The sequence below is a fragment of the Festucalex cinctus genome, chromosome 7 (assembly GCF_051991245.1).
Source record: "Festucalex cinctus isolate MCC-2025b chromosome 7, RoL_Fcin_1.0, whole genome shotgun sequence".
Taxonomy (NCBI): Eukaryota; Metazoa; Chordata; class Actinopteri; order Syngnathiformes; family Syngnathidae; genus Festucalex; species Festucalex cinctus.
This window is the reverse complement of record NC_135417.1, coordinates 6,586,143-6,607,260: the sequence shown is the minus strand read 5'-3', so window position 1 is coordinate 6,607,260 and position 21,118 is coordinate 6,586,143. Positions and strand designations below refer to the sequence as shown.

The 21,118-nt window shown below is 40.9% G+C and overlaps 1 protein-coding gene across 17 annotated transcripts in view; it reads right to left on the bottom strand.

Annotated features, from left to right (window-relative positions):
- Window positions 1-21,118, bottom strand: part of syngap1b (synaptic Ras GTPase activating protein 1b) — a 73,776-nt gene that overhangs the window by 26,205 nt on the left and 26,453 nt on the right. For 12 of the 17 annotated variants that reach the window (XM_077527233.1, XM_077527234.1, XM_077527238.1 and 9 more), the window contains 7 exons: window positions 8,771-9,216; window positions 7,054-7,175; window positions 6,826-6,979; window positions 6,667-6,765; window positions 3,412-3,651; window positions 2,323-2,667; window positions 1,495-1,639 (listed from right to left, as the gene is read on the bottom strand). In XM_077527233.1, coding sequence (XP_077383359.1) covers window positions 1,495-1,639; window positions 2,323-2,667; window positions 3,412-3,651; window positions 6,667-6,765; window positions 6,826-6,979; window positions 7,054-7,175; window positions 8,771-9,216 — 1,551 coding nt within the window. Of the gene's footprint in view, window positions 1-1,494; window positions 1,640-2,322; window positions 2,668-3,411; window positions 3,652-6,666; window positions 6,766-6,825; window positions 6,980-7,053; window positions 7,176-8,770; window positions 9,217-15,129; window positions 16,536-17,824; window positions 17,952-21,118 lie in introns of those variants that run through there. The other 5 variants (XM_077527246.1, XM_077527247.1, XM_077527248.1 and 2 more) reach the window with 4 other exon arrangements.

Sequence of the window (21,118 nt, the reverse complement as noted above, 5' to 3'; positions counted from 1 at the left end):
ATCTTCGTTTTTATTTTTATTTCGTTAACGAAATTGTTTAGTTTTATTTTTTTCGTTAGTTTTAGTTAACTAAAATAACCTTTAATAGCACCTGTTTTTCGACACTCTACCTTCTTACTTTGACCATCTCCAAACATTTTTGTTTTTATTTTATTTGAACTGAGTCAAATGCCATTTTTTGGCATATTTCGCAGGCCACTGAAAAATGGACGGCGGGCTGCAAATGGCCCCGGGCCGTAGTTTGGACACCACTGTTTTAGTCTCATTGTGTTGTTTTTGCGCCGCCTCTTCCTCCCTATCAAACATCTGCCACCTGTATTGAGCCGAGCTAATCGCCTCATTCAATTTGTGCCGAAGCCACCCCCCGGGGGGCCTAAGTGTGCAAAAATAGCTTTGGACTCTGCTGGAAAATCAAATAAAAATCATTCCCCGTCAGCCCCTGCTTGGAAATAAATGCCTCCTGCAATTCAAAGTTTACACTCGTTCAACTTTGTTTACGTCAGGAGTGACACAAGAAAATCGTGAAAAAAAAGAAAGAAAAAACCCCGACCAACTGTGAAAAACCAACCGAGGACTAGCCTGTTAGGTTCGCACTAATTCCAGCAGATTTTTCGCTCAACAAAGTTGACGTTTGAGGATGAAACGTTGGTGGAGTTTTGCTGATGCAAAAGTACGAGTGACTTTATGTAGCAATGTAATCAATGCTGATTGCTTGATTTATCAATCAATCAATCAATCAATCAATCAATTCATCAATCATCAATCAAAGAATCACTCAACCAATGGTAAAAATAGAGAATAATAAAAGTGCTGTCTTAAAGGCACTGTTAGTAAACAGGTTTCTTTCCACTTTCATTAATCGGGATAACTTTTGCAATTTTTCATTTTAGTTGGGAAAATACCATGTTACAGACATGAGTAAAAGGTTGCACTATATATTGTATAATACTTTTTATTAGCGCTATATCAATATCAAAACAGTCTGTAGATTTTTTTTATTTATATCTATTTTCTGACTCGAAAACATTGAATTCATTATTAATAATAGTTTCACTTTATAAAATATTCTGGATGATTGATTTTCTTAAAACCGTTAATTAATTATGTTGTTTAATATTCTCCATGTTCCCTGTGTATTACTCTTGTTCTTATAATATTAATATAAATCTTATAATATAGAATATGGCTAAGTTTCATCATTATTCAGAAATCTGTTTAAAACAGTGGGAAAAGGAGCTTGTTGCAACATGGCCCTGGTTGATCTCTTATACTCTGCTGCCACCTGCTGGCCGTTTGTGTAATAACTACCATTTCTTCAACCGCTCTGCAGTTGAGAGGCTGCATCAAAGCCTTCTGTATGCTCTAGCATTTAAAAAAACATTTAAAAAAAACGTATAAATACGTCTTTGAAAAAAACATTTCAAAGAGAACGTATTTATACGTTTTCGGGAGCAAATGAGTTGAACAAAGAAGAAAGAAGTCCGAGTGACGAACCGATGGCATCCTTGAGGTACTTGTGTCCGATGAGCTTGAGGTACTCTTCTATTGCTTTGGTGGCCAGAGTGTTCTCTCTGAAGATAAGGTGCTCCCGGTCGATGAATCGGTCCACCTCGCACATGGCCATGTCCGACAGGAAGTCCTGCAAGTCCGCGCCACATCCAAAAAATAAAAAAATGAAAAAAACAATAAATAAATTCTTGAGACATTTCATGAGACATATTTTGTGAGACGTATCTCATATATATAGTATCAATATGTTTTTTTCAGGGCCAATACGATACAGATTATCAAGTAGTCAAGGAGGCCAATAACCGATATTTCAAGCAAATATTCATTTGCAGTAAAATAGAAAAAAAAATCTTTTAATTAACCCTACTACTAGGGGTGTTAATAAAAATCTATTCGGCAATATTTCACAATATTACAGCGCGCATTTCTGGAATTGATTCAATAGGCGGCCGAATCGATTTTTAAACATCCATTGTTGATTGAAAAATATTCAACAAAACATCTTACTTAGGGTTCGGGTTCAAACCTTAAGAATGTTATATGAATGGAACATTAAACGACAGAAGTCAGTCAACAATTATGTTGATATGCTGAAATCAGATAATTTGGACAATTTCAAACTCTAAAAATCGTCGATTAATTTGCTAATCGATTACTTGTCGATTAATCGATTAACTTCGACAGCTCTAGAATCATGATACAAAATGAATCGTCAGGTACGAGTCAATTCACACCTACTACAAATAAATCGGTATTTGTACCGGTGCTCGAAAAACCATCCGGGTCTTATCACCGAGAAGCGAACGGGCCTACCTTGGCTTTGCCGGTGCTCTGCAGGATGTGCACCAGCGCGCAGGCCACCTCCTCTTTGCTCTTGACGCTGAGGACGGGCTCCAAGACGGCGCAGAGTGTGCGGTAGTTGTTGGTGACGTACTCGGCAAACTCCTTGTACAGCTCCATGGGCAGGATGTTCATGGTCTGGAAGCGGGACTTGAGGCGCAGCGAGGCGTTGATGATCTTGCCGCCGACGCCCACGCCCACGCCCGCCCCCTTGGTCAGGACGCTGGGCTGGATGACCGGGTACCACTGCTCCACAAACTGGCGCCCCGTGATGCTGGAGATGGGGATGCTCACCAGGCCCAAGTACGTGCTCTTTTCCTGACAACGGGACAAACACGAGTCACGTTCGGTCACGCCGTTGGGAACGTACGGGGAGCGCCGTCACACAAGATACGAGGAGGGATAATTTAGTGCAAACCAGTTGAAATTCATCGGAGACCCTTCAGACTTTCGCCTGCTTGCTCCTGAGAAAAGCTTTCACGAGAGACACCAAGTTATGTAAGAGTCTCATGAGATATGGTGATGTCTCGTGAAATTTATCAATGATCTCAAGCTATATGTCAAAGTACAGGCAACATATTCCGTGATTGACAAGAACATCTAATCTAAGTCCGCCTCTGTCTGTTAAACGATTGCAAACTTGACCACACATGTACTCAGCAATTTTCCACTCACATAGACAAACAAGTACACTGTGTGCCAACTATGCATTGCATTTGCATTTTAAGAGTTGGAACACCCATGGAACTAGGGGCGTGGAAACCAAATAAAAGGAGAGGGTGAGGAGAGGATTCTTTTAGAGAGTGCACTAGTCAATTGTATCAGTCAGTTCCTCTCTCCTTGCGAGCTTTGAACTGAGTATCTTCGCTAGTTTTTGTGTCGTGTTTAATAGATGTCAAACAGGTAACCCTGACACCAAGTCTTCTTAGGACATCTCATGAGGTACGTCAAAGTCTTATGAGCTCAATCAAAGTCTCCACAGAGATATGTTGACATTTTTGCGAGGTCGATGTCAAAAGTCATCTTTTCCGAAGCAGGAACCGGTCTTGTTTTTTCTCTCACCTTGCGTCGTTTCTTGTCCGTCTCCTTGTAGAGGTGCAGGCGCAGGTTTCTGACGGTGGGCAGGTTGTTGAACTCAAAGTGCTCCCCCCAGAAGACGGTGTCAGTGCGCGGCTTGCTGGTGGTGCGCGCGTACAGCATGTCGTCCAGGCACAGCTCGCAGTAGTAGCGCTTCTTGGCCGGCAGCTCGCGCGCCTCGATGATCCACAGCTTCAGCACGTTGTCCACGCGACGACTGTTGTCCTGCCAGAGGGAGAGCCGCGCGCGTTAAGCTAACGCTAACGGATTACGGGCGAGAGGCCGTGAGACCGACGCGCCACCGACACGTAGTGACTCACGAGATGAAGGACGCACGATGGCAGACGACTCATCACAAAAAGACTATTTTTAAACGTGCGCCGGGCTATTTTTAAACACGCCGGGTTGACTCCGTTTGGCGCAAATGTCATCGTTGTTGTTAGCGTCATTAGGACAAGGTTTTGACATCTCATTTGTCAAAGTCTCGCGAGATACGTCAAAGCGTCGTAAGGTAGGTTGAGTTTCAAAATTCTCACGCGGTATATGAAAAAGTCTCGCTAGATATCAACGTTTCACAAGCTATCTGGAAGTTTTGTGAAAGATGTCAAAGTTGACAAAAAAGTCTCATGACTTAAAGCGTGTGATTATATATCGATATCGCGATAATTTGTGATACTTTTTCTTATTTATTTTTTTAACGTGTACAGTGTTCCCTCATGATAACACGGTTCACTTTTCACGGTCTCGCTGTATCGCAGATTTTTTTTAGTTTAATTTTGCATGCATTTTTTTTTTCTTTTACAGTAATAAACTTATTGTATAAAATTGATGAAGGTTTGAACATTTATTGAATGTTTAAACAAGAGGGAAATGTGAGAAAATGTAAATCCTCGATGAGAAAAGTGTACACTGCGTGATGAGGGCTTTGAGAGCCTTAAAATATTTCCAATAAATGTCAACTGTAAAGCGAACGACTTTGCAGAATTCATTTCTTGCGGGTACTTTTTGGGCACAAATGTCATCGTTGTTGTTGGTGGCGGCCCCATCGGCGTCATGATCACTCGGGTCATTTGTTTGCTTTTTTTGAGCGTAATTGAGAATTAATAATTAATCGTTTGAAATGAGCTGGCCATCTGCTAGCTCTACGCTCGTCGTTTAATTATTACCGCACTCGCAAAGCCACCACAATATTCTCATAAAAAGATCATCCTTTTCAATCGGCACATTTGAAGATTGGATGTTCATCATATCATATGAAATGGTAAGAAATTGTTGCCGTGGGAGTGAGTTGCGTACTTGATGATTTCGCAATGCCAAAAAATGGACGATGGTGCCCAATGGAAGAGGCCCCCCATTTTTGGTATATTATTTTTAAAAATGATTTTAACATTCCAAACATTAGCAACATGTCAATCATCCTCATCATTGGGCTGCTCGATTCTGGTACAAATAATAATCACGATTATTTTGACAATAATTGAAATTTATAATAATATATATTTTAATAATATATATTTATTTATGTTAGCAAAAACTTGAGGTTGGAGTGCAACATGCACTGTTGCGACGATTATTTATTTTTTGGCATAAAACAAGAACATTTCTAAATGTAAAATAAATAAATAAGTAAATAAATACAAATATTAAGAAAAATGAAATTCTTTGGAGAAACTATAATTTAAAAAAAAATAAATTAGTTGTTTTAAAATTTTAAAAGGTGCAAATGTATAAATGTAATCAACTCAAAAATTTATATTAAATAATCTTTTTTTTTTTTTTTTTTTACAATTATGTTGATTTTGTAATTGTGGAGTATAATAATTAAAATTGTAATTAAATTTCGATGAATTGCACAGCCCTACATCATCATGTAGCCTCCTTTTTTTTTGTTGCTGATGTTTTTAAAATGATTGCATAATATTTTAATTTTTGTATTATTTTTGTGCTCCTTTTAACATCAACAATATGAGTTGGCGAGATGAGAGCAGCCGAACGTCCCGTCGACTTGAAGGCAACATCGATCAATCATCGGAAAAGGCAAAGACACAATTCAAGCTGTTTTGTCTTTGCCGTGACTCTCTCGGCTCTGCTTGGGATCCGACTCGTGTTTACGTGTGTGCGCGCGTGTTCATGTGTGCGCCAGGACCCCCCACGGTCCGAACATCTGGACAGCTCGCTATCATCCGACTAATGATTCCTGGTGGCTGCATTCCATCTAAGAATGGTCTTTTTTTTTTTTTTTTTATGATCCAGACATCTTGTTTTTTTCTTTTGTCTTTTTTTTTTTTTTTGGTGGCGTTAATATATCAATGTTATTGCTGTTCATAGTTAGCATCCACACGCACTATATTACAGATTGACCAGGCAACTTTAGATTGAAATGTGCATTTTATTAAAAAAAAAAAAAAAGTCAAGTTGGTTTGGTGTGATTTCAGTGTAGTACCGTGTTGTGCCACAACATTCCTAGGCAGCACTGAGCTCTACTGAGCTCTCTCGTTAGTTTGTTTGAGGGTTAAGAGTGCTGATTTCCATGAGCTTGTGTACAATGTTTGACATTGGCATGAAGCTAGCTCAAAGCTAGCCCTAATTGCGAAATTGGTCCATGCAATATGCATATCGCAAAGACATGCAATAAGTTTCATATGAAATTTTGTGCTTTTATCTGCTGCTAACTAAAATGTGCATCACCATCCAATAGTTGAACATTATCGAGAGGTCGAGAGAAGATTATATTGAGTTTGCTTATTTTGTTGCATGAAAAATGTCATTCTTTTATTAGATTGTAAAATTTATTTTTTTTGGGGGGGTGGGGGTACATCTTAAATAATGCAATAATATCAATATCGCGATACTCAGCAACTATATCGCATAGCGCATGATATTCCGATATCGTGCAGCCCTAATTGCGATATCGGTCCATGCAATATGCATATTGCAAAGACATGCAATAAGTTTCAGATGGAATTTTATGCTTTTATTTGAATTTGACCAGTCAGACGTTAATGAAAATGTGCACCACCATCCAATAGTTGATTATCGAGAGGTAATTACAATTAATCACTAAGATTATATTAAGTTTGCTTATTTTGGTGAATGAAAAAAAGTAGTTCTTTCATTTGATCAAAAAGATGTCATTTCTTTCGGTACACGTTAAATATCTATCGATATCGCAGTATTCACCAACTATACCGCATATTGCACGATATTCCAATATCTTTTTTGATTGTTTTTCGATCTCACCTTGTTGGGCTTGACGGCTCTCTGCAGGTTCTCGATCCATTTGTCCCTCTCGGCCGCCGAGCGACACGCGAAGCACTTGGTTCCCGACGCCGTGGTCACCTGAGGCGGGATGGTTTGGTTACCGTGGCGACGGCGGGCGTTGGTCGTGACGAGTCTCACCTCGAAGCAGTACTCCTGCCCCAGGATGCTGGAGTGTACGGGCTTGATGACGGCGTCCTCGTCCAGCGTGAGGTCCAGCGCCTCGGCGGCGCTGCTGGGCGACAGCAGCGACTCGTGCGAGTGCGACTCTTTGAAGCTCTGCATCAAGCGCGTCCTGCCGACGGCGACAAAGTCAAGGCGAGAGGCTTGGCCAAGGTGCGCTTATTTGACTCGTTTGAGGACGCCCACCTGTCCTGATCGGCGCTGCGGAAGCGAGGCAGGATCATGTGACGGAAGCTGCTGCTCCGGTCCAGCTTGGGCTGACTCTTGGCCCGCTTGATGGAGCCCTTCAACCGCCTGCTCAGGAAACTCTGCACGCCGGCGCAACAAAAGGTGCGAGTGTTAGCGGCGTGACATCGTCAGCGCGCAAGACGGACGCGGTGTGCCAACTTAGCCTGCGGGGGCAGCGGCGAGCATAACGCCCGCCCAACTCCACATGACTTTTGATTTGTGTCATATTTGATACATCCGGTCACAACGCTTTAAATTTGTACATTAATCACTGGCAAAAGCATAATAATAATAAATACTGGTGCACCATCATGCTATTTTCAACCGATCTACCAAATAAACCGATCATTTCGAAATTGCTGATGTCGATAATAACTGATAAGTAAGCCGATAATTGTTTGTAAAATCAACTTGAAGACAAAAAAATACTTCCAAGTCCTACAATAAAGTCTAAAGTACAAATACATTGAAACATTGTGTAAACTTTATGCAATGTTACAATGTATGAAAAGCTGAATTTGATTGATATGAGCCACAACAGATGGACCAACGTGGCATGTCAATTATTATCGCCAGATCTCTTTATGATCTGGTTTATCTGTATGCCGTCAAATTGGTCGTTAATTGCCGCTAATTATCTTAATTGCCGATAATTATCGGCAAATTTCTTTATAATCTGGTTAATCTGTATGAAATCAAATTGGTCGATAATTGCCTATAATTTTCAGCAAATTTTGTTATTACCTGGTTAATCTGACATCAAATTGGTTGATAATTGCCAATAATTTTCGGCGAATTTCGTTATTATCTGGATTATCAGTAGGACATCAAATTGGTCAATAATTTTCAGCAAATTTCTTTATTATCTGGTTAATCTGTTTGACATCAAATTGGTCGATAATTGCCGATTATTTTTGGCAAATTTCTTTATTATCTGGTTTATCTGTATGACGTCAAATAGGTCAATAATTACTAATAATTATCTGCGAATTTCTTTATTATTTGGTTTATCTGAGATGATGTCAAATTGGTTGATAATTGCCGATAATTTTCGGCGAATTTCTCTATTATCTGGTTTACCTGTATGACGTCAAATTGATTGATAATTATCGGTGGAGTTCTCTATTATCTGGTTCATCTGTAAGAAAACATATTGATAGATAATTGCCGATAATTATCAGCAGATTTCTCTATTATCTGGTTTATCTGTTTGACGTCAAATAGGTCGATAATTGCTGATAATTATCGGTCACAGATATTACCGTGCAATCATAAACAGACATATCAAGCATATTCGTATTTCCAAAAATCTGAAATAACATTTCCCACTTTTAATAAGCATCTCCTTTCTCAATTGGGGCGATCTCGCAAGGTCGCTGGAAATGCCATCAGCTGGGTGATACCGCCCTCTAATGGATTATCTGTGCAATGCATGTATCAGGTCATATACATCAGGGTTTTAATGGGAGAAAAATTATTATACTCATAAAATAGAAGCCTCAAAATGTCAAGTATTTATTAATATGATACATTTGGCTTTAGAAGTTTTTAAGGTACTTGCAATTTTACTCAAGTACTGAGCTACTTTCAACAAGACTGCTTGCTAGCATAACGTTAGCATAACTCTACGCTCATAAGGCGAGACGCTCGAGCGTGATCTTCCACTTCCACATACCTCCACCGGGGGCAGCGCTGCAATGAGGCTTCCTCCCGCCACGGGACTCCAAGCGGCGGCCCTCCAGTCTCCGCCCCAGTACGGGAAAGGGGGGGAGGAGGAGGTGGAGCGGGGCAGGGGCAGCGACAGGCAAGGGGAGAGGGGCAGCGAGCGGGACAGGGGAGACACGCCGCCTCCCTCCCGGGCGCCCTGGGAGTCACGCCGCCCCCGCTGGTGCCGAGCGAGGACGGGCGACGCGGCCAGGGAGAGCGGGAGGGGGGTCGGCGGGGGAGTGCCGCCGGGCCGCCGCCGCCGGCCCCAGGCGCGGGGGGTCGCAAGGGGCAACGAGAGGGAACAGGCGGGGGGGTTACTCACGGATTGTCGGAAGGGTTGAAGGGGGACGCTGGGGGGGAGGTCCATGCTGGGCTGCTTCCCCGTGGCGATGCTCTTCCGCCGAGGTCGGTGATCTGACGCGACACGAGAAACACGATGATGTTAGCATTTAACACTTTCTCACTCATTTGCTCCCAAAAACGGAGAAACACGTTCTAATTGAAATATTACCAGTGTGCCAAAGACGTGTTTATATGGGGTTTTTTTTTTAAGCTAGAGCCTATAGAAGGCTTTGATGCAGCCTCTCAACTGAAAAGAATGCTTCAAGCAATGGTTGTAATCATAGAAATGGCCAGTAGGTGACAGGCGAATATAAGAGATCAACCAGCGCCATGTTGAATAAAATCTCAATTACTCACAATTCTAAATAGATTTGTAAATACTGATGAAACCTAGCTATATTCCAATGCTAATTGCTGCAAAACGGGGAAAGAAAGAAAAATAAACATACTTTTACCTGCTGAAAGAAGTGACTTTAAACATTTCTTTTTGGTGGGTTCCATGTTTTTATAAGCAAGGAACACAATATTCTGTGGGCCTTGCAAAATCAGTCCAAATCCAGTAAAATGGGCGGGCCTTAAAATGGCATTAGATGCGTTGCGCCATTATTTAGACATGGTCCAAGGAGGTCAGGCAACCTTCGGCATCAAATTGTCACTGATGAATTGCTCTCAGATTTCTGTGAGTGAATTGTGCAGCTTCCTTTTGTTCGTTTTTAGCAGTTGTCATCACAAAAAAAGCAAAGTGGGCGGGCCTCCAAGTGAAGCTCCAACCCATCTAGTTGCATTTAACAAAATCACCATCATTGTATTTTTCAGTTTTAAAATAACTAATTTAATATTTTTTTTAATTATAGTTTTTCCAAAAGAATTTTGTCTTAATATTTTTACTTGTTTTTTGTTTTTTTACATTGAAATATTGTCTTGTTTTGTACCCCAAAAAAAAAAAAAAAGATTATCCTACTGCAAAGTGCACGCTGCACTCCAACCTCTAGTTATTGCCAAAATAAATAAATAAATATATATTATGATAAATATATATTATTGTAAATTCTGTTATACTTCTGGAACTTGGTGTTTGTATTTTTTTAATTGGTCAATATTTTTAAATGCTTAAAACATTTTCTTGTCTTGTACCAAAATAATTGCCTGAATAATCGTGATTTTAATTCTTGCCAGGCTCCAGTTTTCTTTGTGCCCTGCACACATGTTGAGTCCCCGTCCAGCCGTCCGTCCACCTGTCCGTCCTGGCCGGCTTTCATTCAGCCGTCCAAATGGTTTCCTTTCAGCTGCCACTCTTTCTTTCTTTCTGTGTGTAAATTTGAACATTCTGTGCCAGCCCACGCCAGAAGAGTTTAAAAAAAACAAAAAAAAAACACGTCAGGCGAGACACGGAGGCGGTGTCTCTTTGTTGGAAAAGTCAGAGGGGAGCCAATGAAATGTGACCTTAAGAGGAAAAGGAGTCCAACAATCAGTCAAAGGCATGCAGCAGCCACGAGGTCTCATCCGGCCAAGCGACAACTTGCTTTTTGCAAGACAATATATTTGTCGCCTTCAGGGTTATTATACTTTGGGAATTTTTACGGTTACTTTTGATTTCGTTTTGAGTTGTGTTTTTTAAATGTAGTACTTTTAATTATTTCAGGGTGGTTCTGGTAGTTTTTATTCATTTTAGTTGAGTTTTAGTTAGTTTCAGTATTAGGATTACTTTTGTTTTGTTTTTAATGTGTGCTACTTGTGCGCAATATTTAAAAAAACAGCATGGAGTGATGTCATGTGAAGGTGCTTTTCTCTTGGCTGCTGCTAGATGGCATCACTTCTGTGTGACACGCTTTCAAACGTCCTTATTCCTCTTAATATTAAAATAAATCACAATTAAATTACAATAAAAAATATATAAAAATATAAATATTAAATAATAAATATAAAAATACAAAAAAAATTCAAATCACATTCCAAATCATCCCCAAAGGCTCATGCATTAAATTAATTACCAAAGATGAAATTGAAGGACATTTTTTAGTTTTAGTTTTGTAAACATCAAATGTAGTCTCAGTTAGTTTTTGTTTTTTTAAAACAAGCATTTTTGTTTTTAATTTTATTTCGTTAACAAAATTGTTTGAATTATAGTTTCAGTTTTTTTTTTGTTAGTCTTAGTATTAGTTTTAAAAAAAATGTGTATTACTTGTGTGCACTATTTAAAAAAACAGCATGGGAGTAACATCATCTTTTGGTCTATTTCTATTGGCTGCTGCGAGATGACGTCACTGTTGTGAGACATGCTTTACTACGGCGGTTCATATCAAAATAAATGCACTTTAAATCACATTTCAAATCATCCCCAAAGGCTCATGCATTAAATACATTACCAAAGTAAATGAAAGTATCAAATGAATTATAGACAAAATATTGACTTTTTATAGCTCTAATGGGCTAAATAAGTGAAGTATCCCTATAATCTGAGCATTCTTGCATGAATTCTGAAGTTGAAAAATGTCATCTTCCTCTTCAGACGAGGAATGTTGCGCGTTCAAAAGCCCGAGCCGGCAAATCGTGCACGTGTGCGTGCGTGTGTGTAATTAAGGCGGTGGGCACGGGCCCCGCTATTAAGCCGCAGCATTGTCCTTGACAGCCGGACAGACGGCCAGCTTTCGCGCCCACGCACGTGCCGCCCGCGACATCCAATTACCGCTGACATTTTTTTTTTTGGCCTTCTTAACGACACCTTATTTGGAAGACAAATTAAAAGAAAAAAAAATGCTCCAATTGTTGGAAAACGACAAAGAAGCGTTGCCTGTTTGAACCCGGGCAAGTGCAAAGTACATCTCACTCCTGCTCCTGAAAAAAAAAAAAAAAACTCTTGAAAACATGACACAGTGTTCCTGTTCCTGTCCGTGCACAATGTGGACGAATGTGCACTCCATTTTTATTTTTTTTTCCACTTGACCTTGATTAGCACCTTAATAGTCAGCGCAAATGAGTCCCACACATTAAGCATTCCTTTCAGAGGGGGGAAAAAAAGCACCAATCTGCTCCATTACGTTGGCTTTTTCTGCTCGCGTCGTCATGGCAACGCTCGATTTTATACCAGCCAGGCGACCGGCTGCTTTTCAACAATGTGACGCACTTCAAAGCAAGAGGGTGGCCATGCTTACAGTCGTTAACAAACATTGACGACGTTCAAAGGTGGCGAGACACTCCACCAAGATGGCCGACTTACACGCCACAAAGATGGCGGACAAAACACACTCTCCAAAGATGGCTGACCTTCTGGTACGCAAAATATTCCACAAAGATGGCGGGCATGCTGCTAAACAGTCACTGATCTATATATATATAACTGGATAGCCGATTAGGCCAAGACTTTTGAGTTGGCGAGGCCGCCATATTGCTCCTCCCAAGAAACGTTTGTCGCCATACCATCCGATAGATTTACAGGATCCAAATTGAAGAACATTTCAGTACTTAGTAGAAACAGCATTTATGCTGTTTTCAATTTATTAAACATAAACAAGAGGGCTTTAGACATTTTACTATTTGCCTGAAATACATGTATAAATTATATACTTCATGATGTTTAGTACAGCGCTTGTATAAATAAAGAATTCTCACTGTAATTCACCAAAATATGCCTCTGCCAAATCTAATATTGGGGTCTAAGAAACTGCGCAATACAAGAATAAAAGAAAAAGCCGGGTCTTCAAAGCAGAACATACCGTCCACTGTTTTATTTATTTATTTATTTTACTTGTTTAAAAAATAGTGAGCACCCCGGCACAAACCCCGCCCCCAGCCCGCCTCCGGCCTTATACTAACTGCCTACAAGCTGCACATGTCTCGTCTGTACGTATAGTTGATAGAGTAGTCTGCTGGCAACGTGGGAGTAACAAGATGGCTGCCCCGTAACTTCAACAGCCTGCACAGGCGTGTAAGAGCTATCGACTATCCAGTCATATATACAGGTCAGTGTAAACAGTCCATAAAGATTGCTCACTTGCGATAAACTGCGCAAACATGGCTTGGCGGGGGGGTGGGGGGGTGGGGGGGGGAAGTACATCTTAAGTTTATAAAACTAAATACAGCTATAAATATGTATTTATAGTGAAAATATCAATTGGTTTTGTCTGCGCTTTTGGGGTTCATTTATAATAATTTAAAATATTATTTTTTTCATTATTGCTGTACAACCATACAGAAGAAGGAAGTTCAGTAGTGGCCTTTTTATTATTATTATTATTATTATTATAATAATAATAATTATTATTATTATTATTATTATCCTGGGAAATGTTAAATTTTTGATACTTGACACATTTGGAAAAGGAGCAATCTCATTTGTCCACATGCATCGTCAGTGATAATCAAAGGTGCTCGCTTCTTCTTCTTCTACTTTTTGTAGCCACGTGCGGATGAAGGCGTCACCTTCGCAAACGGAAAGGCAGCCCTTTGTTGACACTCCCGTCTGGCCTGGGGTGCGAGACAACCAAGACGAGGGTGGAGGAAGAGGAGGAAGAGGAGGGAGGCCAGCAGGCAAGTTAGCCTCTTTTATTCCGTGACTCCATGAATCATCGACGTCACCCAAAAAAATTATTTTATCCCTTATACACTTTTCACCATTAATCGCCATCAGATTATTTATTTTTTTAAGGGACTCAAAAAATGATTGTAGATGTACATGTACACATGTAGAAGACGTGTCAGTCATAAATGGGAAAATAAAAAGTCTATTTCATAAAAAAATATTGTGGGGCAAATTATTACAAGGAGCAGCTTTAAAAGTTACTTGATTAGTTACAATCAATAGATGCCCTCGACATCGCTTCACATTAATGTTAACATTTTCATCTGAAAATTGTTTACAAAGATATTGATTCCATTTAGGGACTTTTGCAGGTCTTTTGCTTGAGGCTTGAACGTGCTGAGATTCATATTGTGCTTTAAAAAAAATAAATAAATAAATAAAATAAAGTAAATCTCTCTTAAAAAAAGAAAAGAAAAAAAAGAATAGATAAATAAATAATAATAAATTATTAATAAATAATATACATAATAATAAAAATAATAATAATAACAATAATATTAATAATAATGATAATAATAATAATAATAATAATAATAATACTTTTGATGTATTGCTAGTGTTTGTGAAGCTAGAGAACAGGCTGGTGTCTGTGGATCTCATTCTGCTTCATCTATCCTTCTGTCCTTCCTTTAGTTTTTCCTGTCCTTCCTTTAGTTTTTCCTCTGGTCTCTGGAGCGCTCCCTAATCTCTTGGAATTTCGAGGTTTCTGTGGTTGGTTAAAGATTCTGGTTTTGTAACGCCTGTGGGTGGCAGATGGTGTCTGCTTGGTGCTGGATTTCATTTTGCTTCATCTTCCTTTCCTTTGCTCTTTCCTCTTCTCTCCTGACTTTCTGAACTTCCTGAGTTAAAAAAATCCCAATAATTGACATATAGATTTGTATCGGGATCATTCGGTATCGAATCAAGTCGTGACCTATGAATCGTGATTCGGATCGGTCGAATCGCCAGATATGTGGCAATTCACATCCCTAATATCCATACGAGCGCTCTATCGTGAGTATCGATACCGATACTCACGTTGGATCGATCTGCGCAGCCCTACCGGGAAGTCCCGCCTCCTCTGTGGCATATAGCCCAAAACGCTCACGACAAAGCTGGCACTCATGGCACTCAAGAAAGATGGTCAATATTACCGCAAAACACTCCACTAGTGCACAAAAATTGCGCCTGTGCAGGAATAAACCAAACAAAGATGGCAGACATGGCGACACACATACACAGTGTACATAGTTGCAACACACGCCACCAAAAAAGTACGAAAGATGGCAGACATTTGTCAGAAAACATTCCCACAAAGATTGATTCCATCAAAATGACGGACGTAGACAGCAACAAAAAGCCTACAAAGATGGCGGACGCGGCCGGACATACTCTACAAAGATGGCGGCCGCTATTGCGCAACAAACCAAGCAGATACGAGCTCCCGTCCTTTGCTCCCGTTTGGACGCCGCGCCTCGGAGGTGCGAGTCGGGAGATTTCCATACTTTGCCGCTGCCGTCTTGAAGGCGACATCGCATCGCGGCGAAGCGCGGGCGGCCAGGACGCTGCGTTCAAAGGCGCAAAAGCACGGATGCAAAAGGCACCGCTGCTGAGCCGAGCGACGGCTGAAAAGGGAAACGTGTGGGAGGCCGACGGCTTCCGGCTCAAACCCTCCCAGGGAGCCGAGGGAGGGACGCACGGAGTGGGAGGGAGGGAGGAAAAGTGGAGTGGATGTTTGTTTAAAAGCCTGCCGAGCTACGCTCTGCTTTGCTTGTGTGGGAGGAAACGCAACGGGGACTGAAGACGCCATTCGTGGCAGGTAGAGGGAGGGGAAAAAAAACAAAAATCGTCCACTTTCATCCCAGTCACCAGGTGGGGAAGTGGCGGCAGAAAATAGATGGAGCCTGGAGGGCTGTGCGGTGTCTTAATCACCTTTTTTTTTTCCTTGTACCTTTGTAATGAACCCAAGTAAACCCATCCAAATACAAACCCAAACAGGTTTTAGTCCTAAAATCAAACCCAAACAAATCTAAGCCGGGGTTCACCAATTCCGAGTGTGACAATATATCAATATCGCGATAAATCGTGATACTTTATCTCCCAATAGATTATGGATACGCCTACGCAAGTATCGCAATATTTGTTGTGAATACACAGCCACTAGAACGGCTCCATTCTTCATGACTTATTGAGCAATGACTTGACGGCCCACTAGGGGGAGCGCCTCGTAACAGTGGTGGGGAAATGGACGCGAGTCTTCAGGCGAAGAAGAAGACTCATCAGCTCACTTTCACTTGTGTTTATTTGTCCAGCAACTGACTCACTTTGGCATACAATGAAATGAAAAATATGGATCGTTATATCTTCAATTTTGATATTCTAAAACATATTTTATGCTTCGACTTTTTGAAGCACACAATTTCCGAGCAATATTTAAGCAATTTTATTTATTTATTTACTTTTGCAATGCTACACAAACAAAAAATTCACCGTTTTTAAAATGAATCAATTGACTATGTAACTGTACAGTATGTATGTTGCATGACAATCGTGTTTAAGGAAGGCACAAATTTGTTGATAGAAAGTTAAGAAGACATTTGCATTTGTTAAAAAAAAAATACCCTAAAATACACTACACTGTGAAGAAGACACCACTTTTAATCCTGTGTACAAAAAGAAACAACTTTCTCATTGAAAAAACATCAGTTCATATCTTGAGTAGTTTTATCGTAGATTTTGGTTATCATTTATTGCCTGACTCATATATCGATCATCGTCATTGTCATGACTACAGTCATGCAAGGGTTATGCTTACTGTCATGACTAGGGTCATGTAAGGGTTATGCTTACTGTCATGACTAGGATCATGCATGGGTTATGCTTACTGTCATGACTTGGGTCATGCAAGGGTTATGTTTACTGTCATGACTAGGGTCATGCAAGGGTTATGCTTACTGTCATGACTAGAGTCATGCAAGGGTTATGCTTACGGTCATGACTAGGGTCATGCAAGGGTTATGTTTGCTGTCATGACTAGGGTCATGCAAGGGTTATGCTTGGGTCATGCAAGGGTTATGTTTAGGTCATGACCGTGAGGTCAAGTGTCTGTTTTGAACTGATGTAACAGCATCTCGTTGCAACTGGTAAGAAGGTATGTGATGTCAGAAGCTATGTGATGTCAAGAATCTTTAATCTCTTTGTCTGATCAACAGCCAATCAGATAATTGCATGTCAGTCCTATTGCCCACATGTCTAGCCACAACCAATCAGATCGATTCGCTGTCTATATAAGCCTGTCTGAGAAGTGTGTGTTTTGTTGGATTATTACCTCTGTTACTCTGTGTACCTCCACAGCCCAAGTTAGCTTAGCGTCTCGTGATTCTTGATACCTTCTCGTTGTTTCTCATCTAGTCAAGTTTGAATAAAGTGTCAAAACTCTTATTTGTGTCTGCGTTTTGGGATCCAAACCCCAGGACATACCAGTCATATCGGGAGATAATCGTTATTGTGAGCCTTGTATCGCATGCCGTATCGTATCGTGGGGTACCCATAGGTTTCCACCCCTAGTCCGGAGCCCTGCAGGTTTGAGATGTTTCCGGCTGCCGACACACCTGATACTATAGACCAGGATCATTATCAGGCATGCTGATGAGCTGATTGTATGACTCAGGTGTGCTAGTGGGTGGAAACATCTTCAAACCTGCAAGACAACCGGAATTGGTGAACTCTGATCTAAGCTCTCCCCAAACAAAACCGAATCTAACGTATAGAAATATCCAAGTAACTGTTCACTATTCCTTACAAAAAGTGTCGTCTTGACTTTCAAGTCAAAGGTAGTGCGAATCTCAAATGCAAAGTGATGCAACGTTGACACCGACAGGCATCCGTTGGTCATGACAGTGTTTTTACAAAAAAGTGATTTCTGGACGAGCGCTTCCTCCAGAAAAAGCGACGTGACCAATATATTCCACAAACGGTTGATGAGTGGAATGGTCAACCGCTTGCTTAGTTCTCACAAGGGTCGCGGGGGGTGGTGCTGGAGCCTATCCCAGCTGGCTTTGGGCAGACCTTGCAACATTTCACTGGAAAAGAAGACATGTTTGAGAACGAAAAGAATCCTACCTCGAAATCCGGCGCCGCTTGCTTTGTTGCCTTGACTGACTTATTCCATAGTTTGCGTTTCCATACTGCTTTTAAATGTGGAATCAAAACCCAAGGGGGGTCAGATATCCCACCAAAAAAAAAAAAAAAAAGGTAACTCTCCAAATTCAACTTCCAAGGCACCAAAAAAGGGAGGAAAAAAAACAATCTGGATGATTGCACTTCCTGAGCAGCTGCAAGTAGCACAATTCAAAGTCGTCCACTGGAAACAAATGAGAGCACTTCATCATCATCATCAGATAAGTTGTTGTAAAGTGTGGCAGGTGTCCACGACGGGACAAGAAAAAAAAAAAAAAAAGTCCACTCACCAGCTGCAGTCCTCCAAAAAAGGTGACCCCAAAGTGCCTCCGTGACGAGAGCGCGCTCTCGCCGCTTTTTGTAACTAGGCCACGCTTGGTGATGTGCGCGCCACAAACAAACACGGCGGACTCACGTTACAATCTCACGCCGAGGAGGAGGAGGAGGAGGAGGCGCGGCTGCTGTTGCCGCCGCTGCCGCTGCTGCGTTTGGCCCTCCGTCGCCGCCTATCGCAGCGCCTCCTCGCGGCATCTCGCCGATCCGCAGCGGCGGACCATCCGGCGAGGCGGATCATAATTCCAGACTCGTGCAAACGTGCAAAAAAAAAAAAAAAAAAAAAAAGCCAGGCGGCGCTCGTCCTACGCGCGCTTTCTCCGGAGGTCCGCCGGAGAGCTGCTGAGGCCGGCTCGTCCTCTGCCGGCGGCTGCCACCCGCTGCATGGACGTGGAGCTCATCGTGCACAGGTGAACCTGAAAGCCGCCTCGCCGGCTCGCTCGCTTTATGCGCTGGCTTTTTGAGCGCGCGCGCGCGTGTGCGCATGCACGCCTGGAAAGAAGGAGGCGGGCTTGCATCCCCGCTGGGAGAAAAACGGTTTTGCTTACTTCCAACCTCCCTTTCTTTCCCTTTGCATCCAACGTTGATTTTTTCAAACCATTAGAAACTAAAAATAAAAATAGGTAATCCATTATTAACCATAACCCTAACACAAAAAATAAAAAATAATAAACATAAAAAAATTAGGCAATCCATTATTAACCCTAACCCGACTCCCCCAAAAACTAAAAATAAAAAATTAGGCAATCCATTATTAACCCCCCCCCCCCCCACACACACACACACACACACACACCCCAAATAAATTAAAATACAAAATTAGGCAATCCATTATTAAACCTACCCCCCCCCCCCCCAAAAAAAAATAAAAAATTAGGTAATCCATTATTAATCCTAACCCTAACCCAAAAAAATAAATAGGCAATCCATTATTAACCCTACCCCCTCCCTAAAATAAAAAATAAAATAAAAAAATTGGCAATGCATTATTAACCGCAACCCGAACCCCCCAAAAATAAATAATAAAATAAAATAAAAAATAGGCAATCCATTATTAACCATAACCCTAATAAAAGAAACAAAAAATAAAAAACATAGGCAATTCTTAACCATAATACTAATAAAATAAAAATAAAAAATAGGCAATCCATTATTATCCACAATACTAATAAAATAAAATACAAAAAATAGGCAATCCATTATTAATCCTAATCCTAAAAATAAATACATAAAATAAAAAATATAGGTGATTCATTATTAACCCTAACCCGAACCAAAAAATAAATATTAAAATTCCAAAATTAGGTAATCCATTATGAACCCGAACCCTAACCCTCCCCCTCAAAAAAAAAAAAAAAAAAGGCAATTATTAACCCCAAACCCTCAAAAAATAAAAAGAAAAAATGAGGCAATCCATTATTTACCAGGAATGATCATTTAAACATTCAGTTTGAATTGCTCATTTTGACTTTTAGACATCCCCATCCAAATATGCGAAGTGAATGGAAAGATTTAAAAAAAAAAAAAAAAAAAAAAAAAAAGTCAATGCTTTGGATGAGCTTGTAAGAATTGTCAAAGGGCTCTCGACGCGTTTCCATGACGACAACTTTTCAACATGATGGCTCTGTGTTGGGAGTCACTCACTGCTTCCTCGTCAGGCAATTTGACAGAGTTGCCCATGAAAAAGTCACAATCTTGTCATTCAGGAGTAAACGCCTCCCTAAATCATTACGTTACACATTTTGTATATAGTACAGAGCTGAAACAATGAATTTAATAACAAGCTAATCCAGTATAATGGCGTCTAACGCAGTAAGTGGCTGTCTTAGCTCCTGAATTCATTTCCACCAAGTGGAAAAAATTGCACTTGAAACAAGCAAATAACTTCGCAGTGCATCTTCTTTGTTTACTAGTGCATGGTAGTATGTGACTCAGGCCGATTAATCGGTCAGGCGAGAAAATTGGACGATATGAGCATTTTTATTTATTTATTTTTTTAATTGCATTCATTAATTTGCAGTCTCTGCTTGCTATTTTCAGGTCAATTATCTTGTTGTCAACATTCATCACTGTATTCCTTATAACATTTTTCACAATTAATCGGTTGGGTCGACGCGTGACGACTTGCCCGATACTCGTTCCGCCTGGTCAACAAAACGGGTCAGCCGGCTCGCTATACGGCGGACGAGGGGACAATTTGCTGGCTAAGCACAAGCAGGCCCCTCGCGGCAGCGGCGACTAAAAATAACATTTTGGGTGGCCTCTGTCCCGTCACTTGCCGGAAGCGGACGAAACATTCTCCCATCTCACGTGCGTGTGCGCGCATCGCTCACTCTTCACAGCGAGTGTCTGCTCTGTCAAGATTTCCATGGTTACCGTTAAGTCTGATGTCGTACGCGAGGAAACGTCGCTCTCTTTTGTGTGCACGAGATGCTTTAAAAAAAAAAAAAAATGGACAAGGACGTACAACAGCTTTTGAAAAAAAAAAAAAAAAAAAAAGGGGCTAGCCTAGCGGAACCTGAGGCTCAAAGCGAAATCTCTATCCATTCAAATGCTGGAGCCAAGTGGAAGGAAAATTGGAGAAAAATGCCCACGTGAAAAAAACTGCAATAGAAATATTTGATAGCAATCAGTGTGCTAACTTGGCCGTTCTCGGGAACCTCACTCCATTCGTTTTTCACAAGCAAAAATCGCATCCAATTAATTTTGTCCACAGTGCCGTCAAAGAAATTCCATTCCTTGTTTGGGGAAAAAAAAAAAAAAAAGGCAACACAGGTTCTGAGGCTCAAAGCTAAACTTCCTTCCATTCAAATGTGCAGGAGCCAACTGCAAGAAAATCAACTCCAGCCAATTGGAGAGTCATGTCCACATGTCAAAGCAGTTTAGTAACAGCCTATGCGCTAA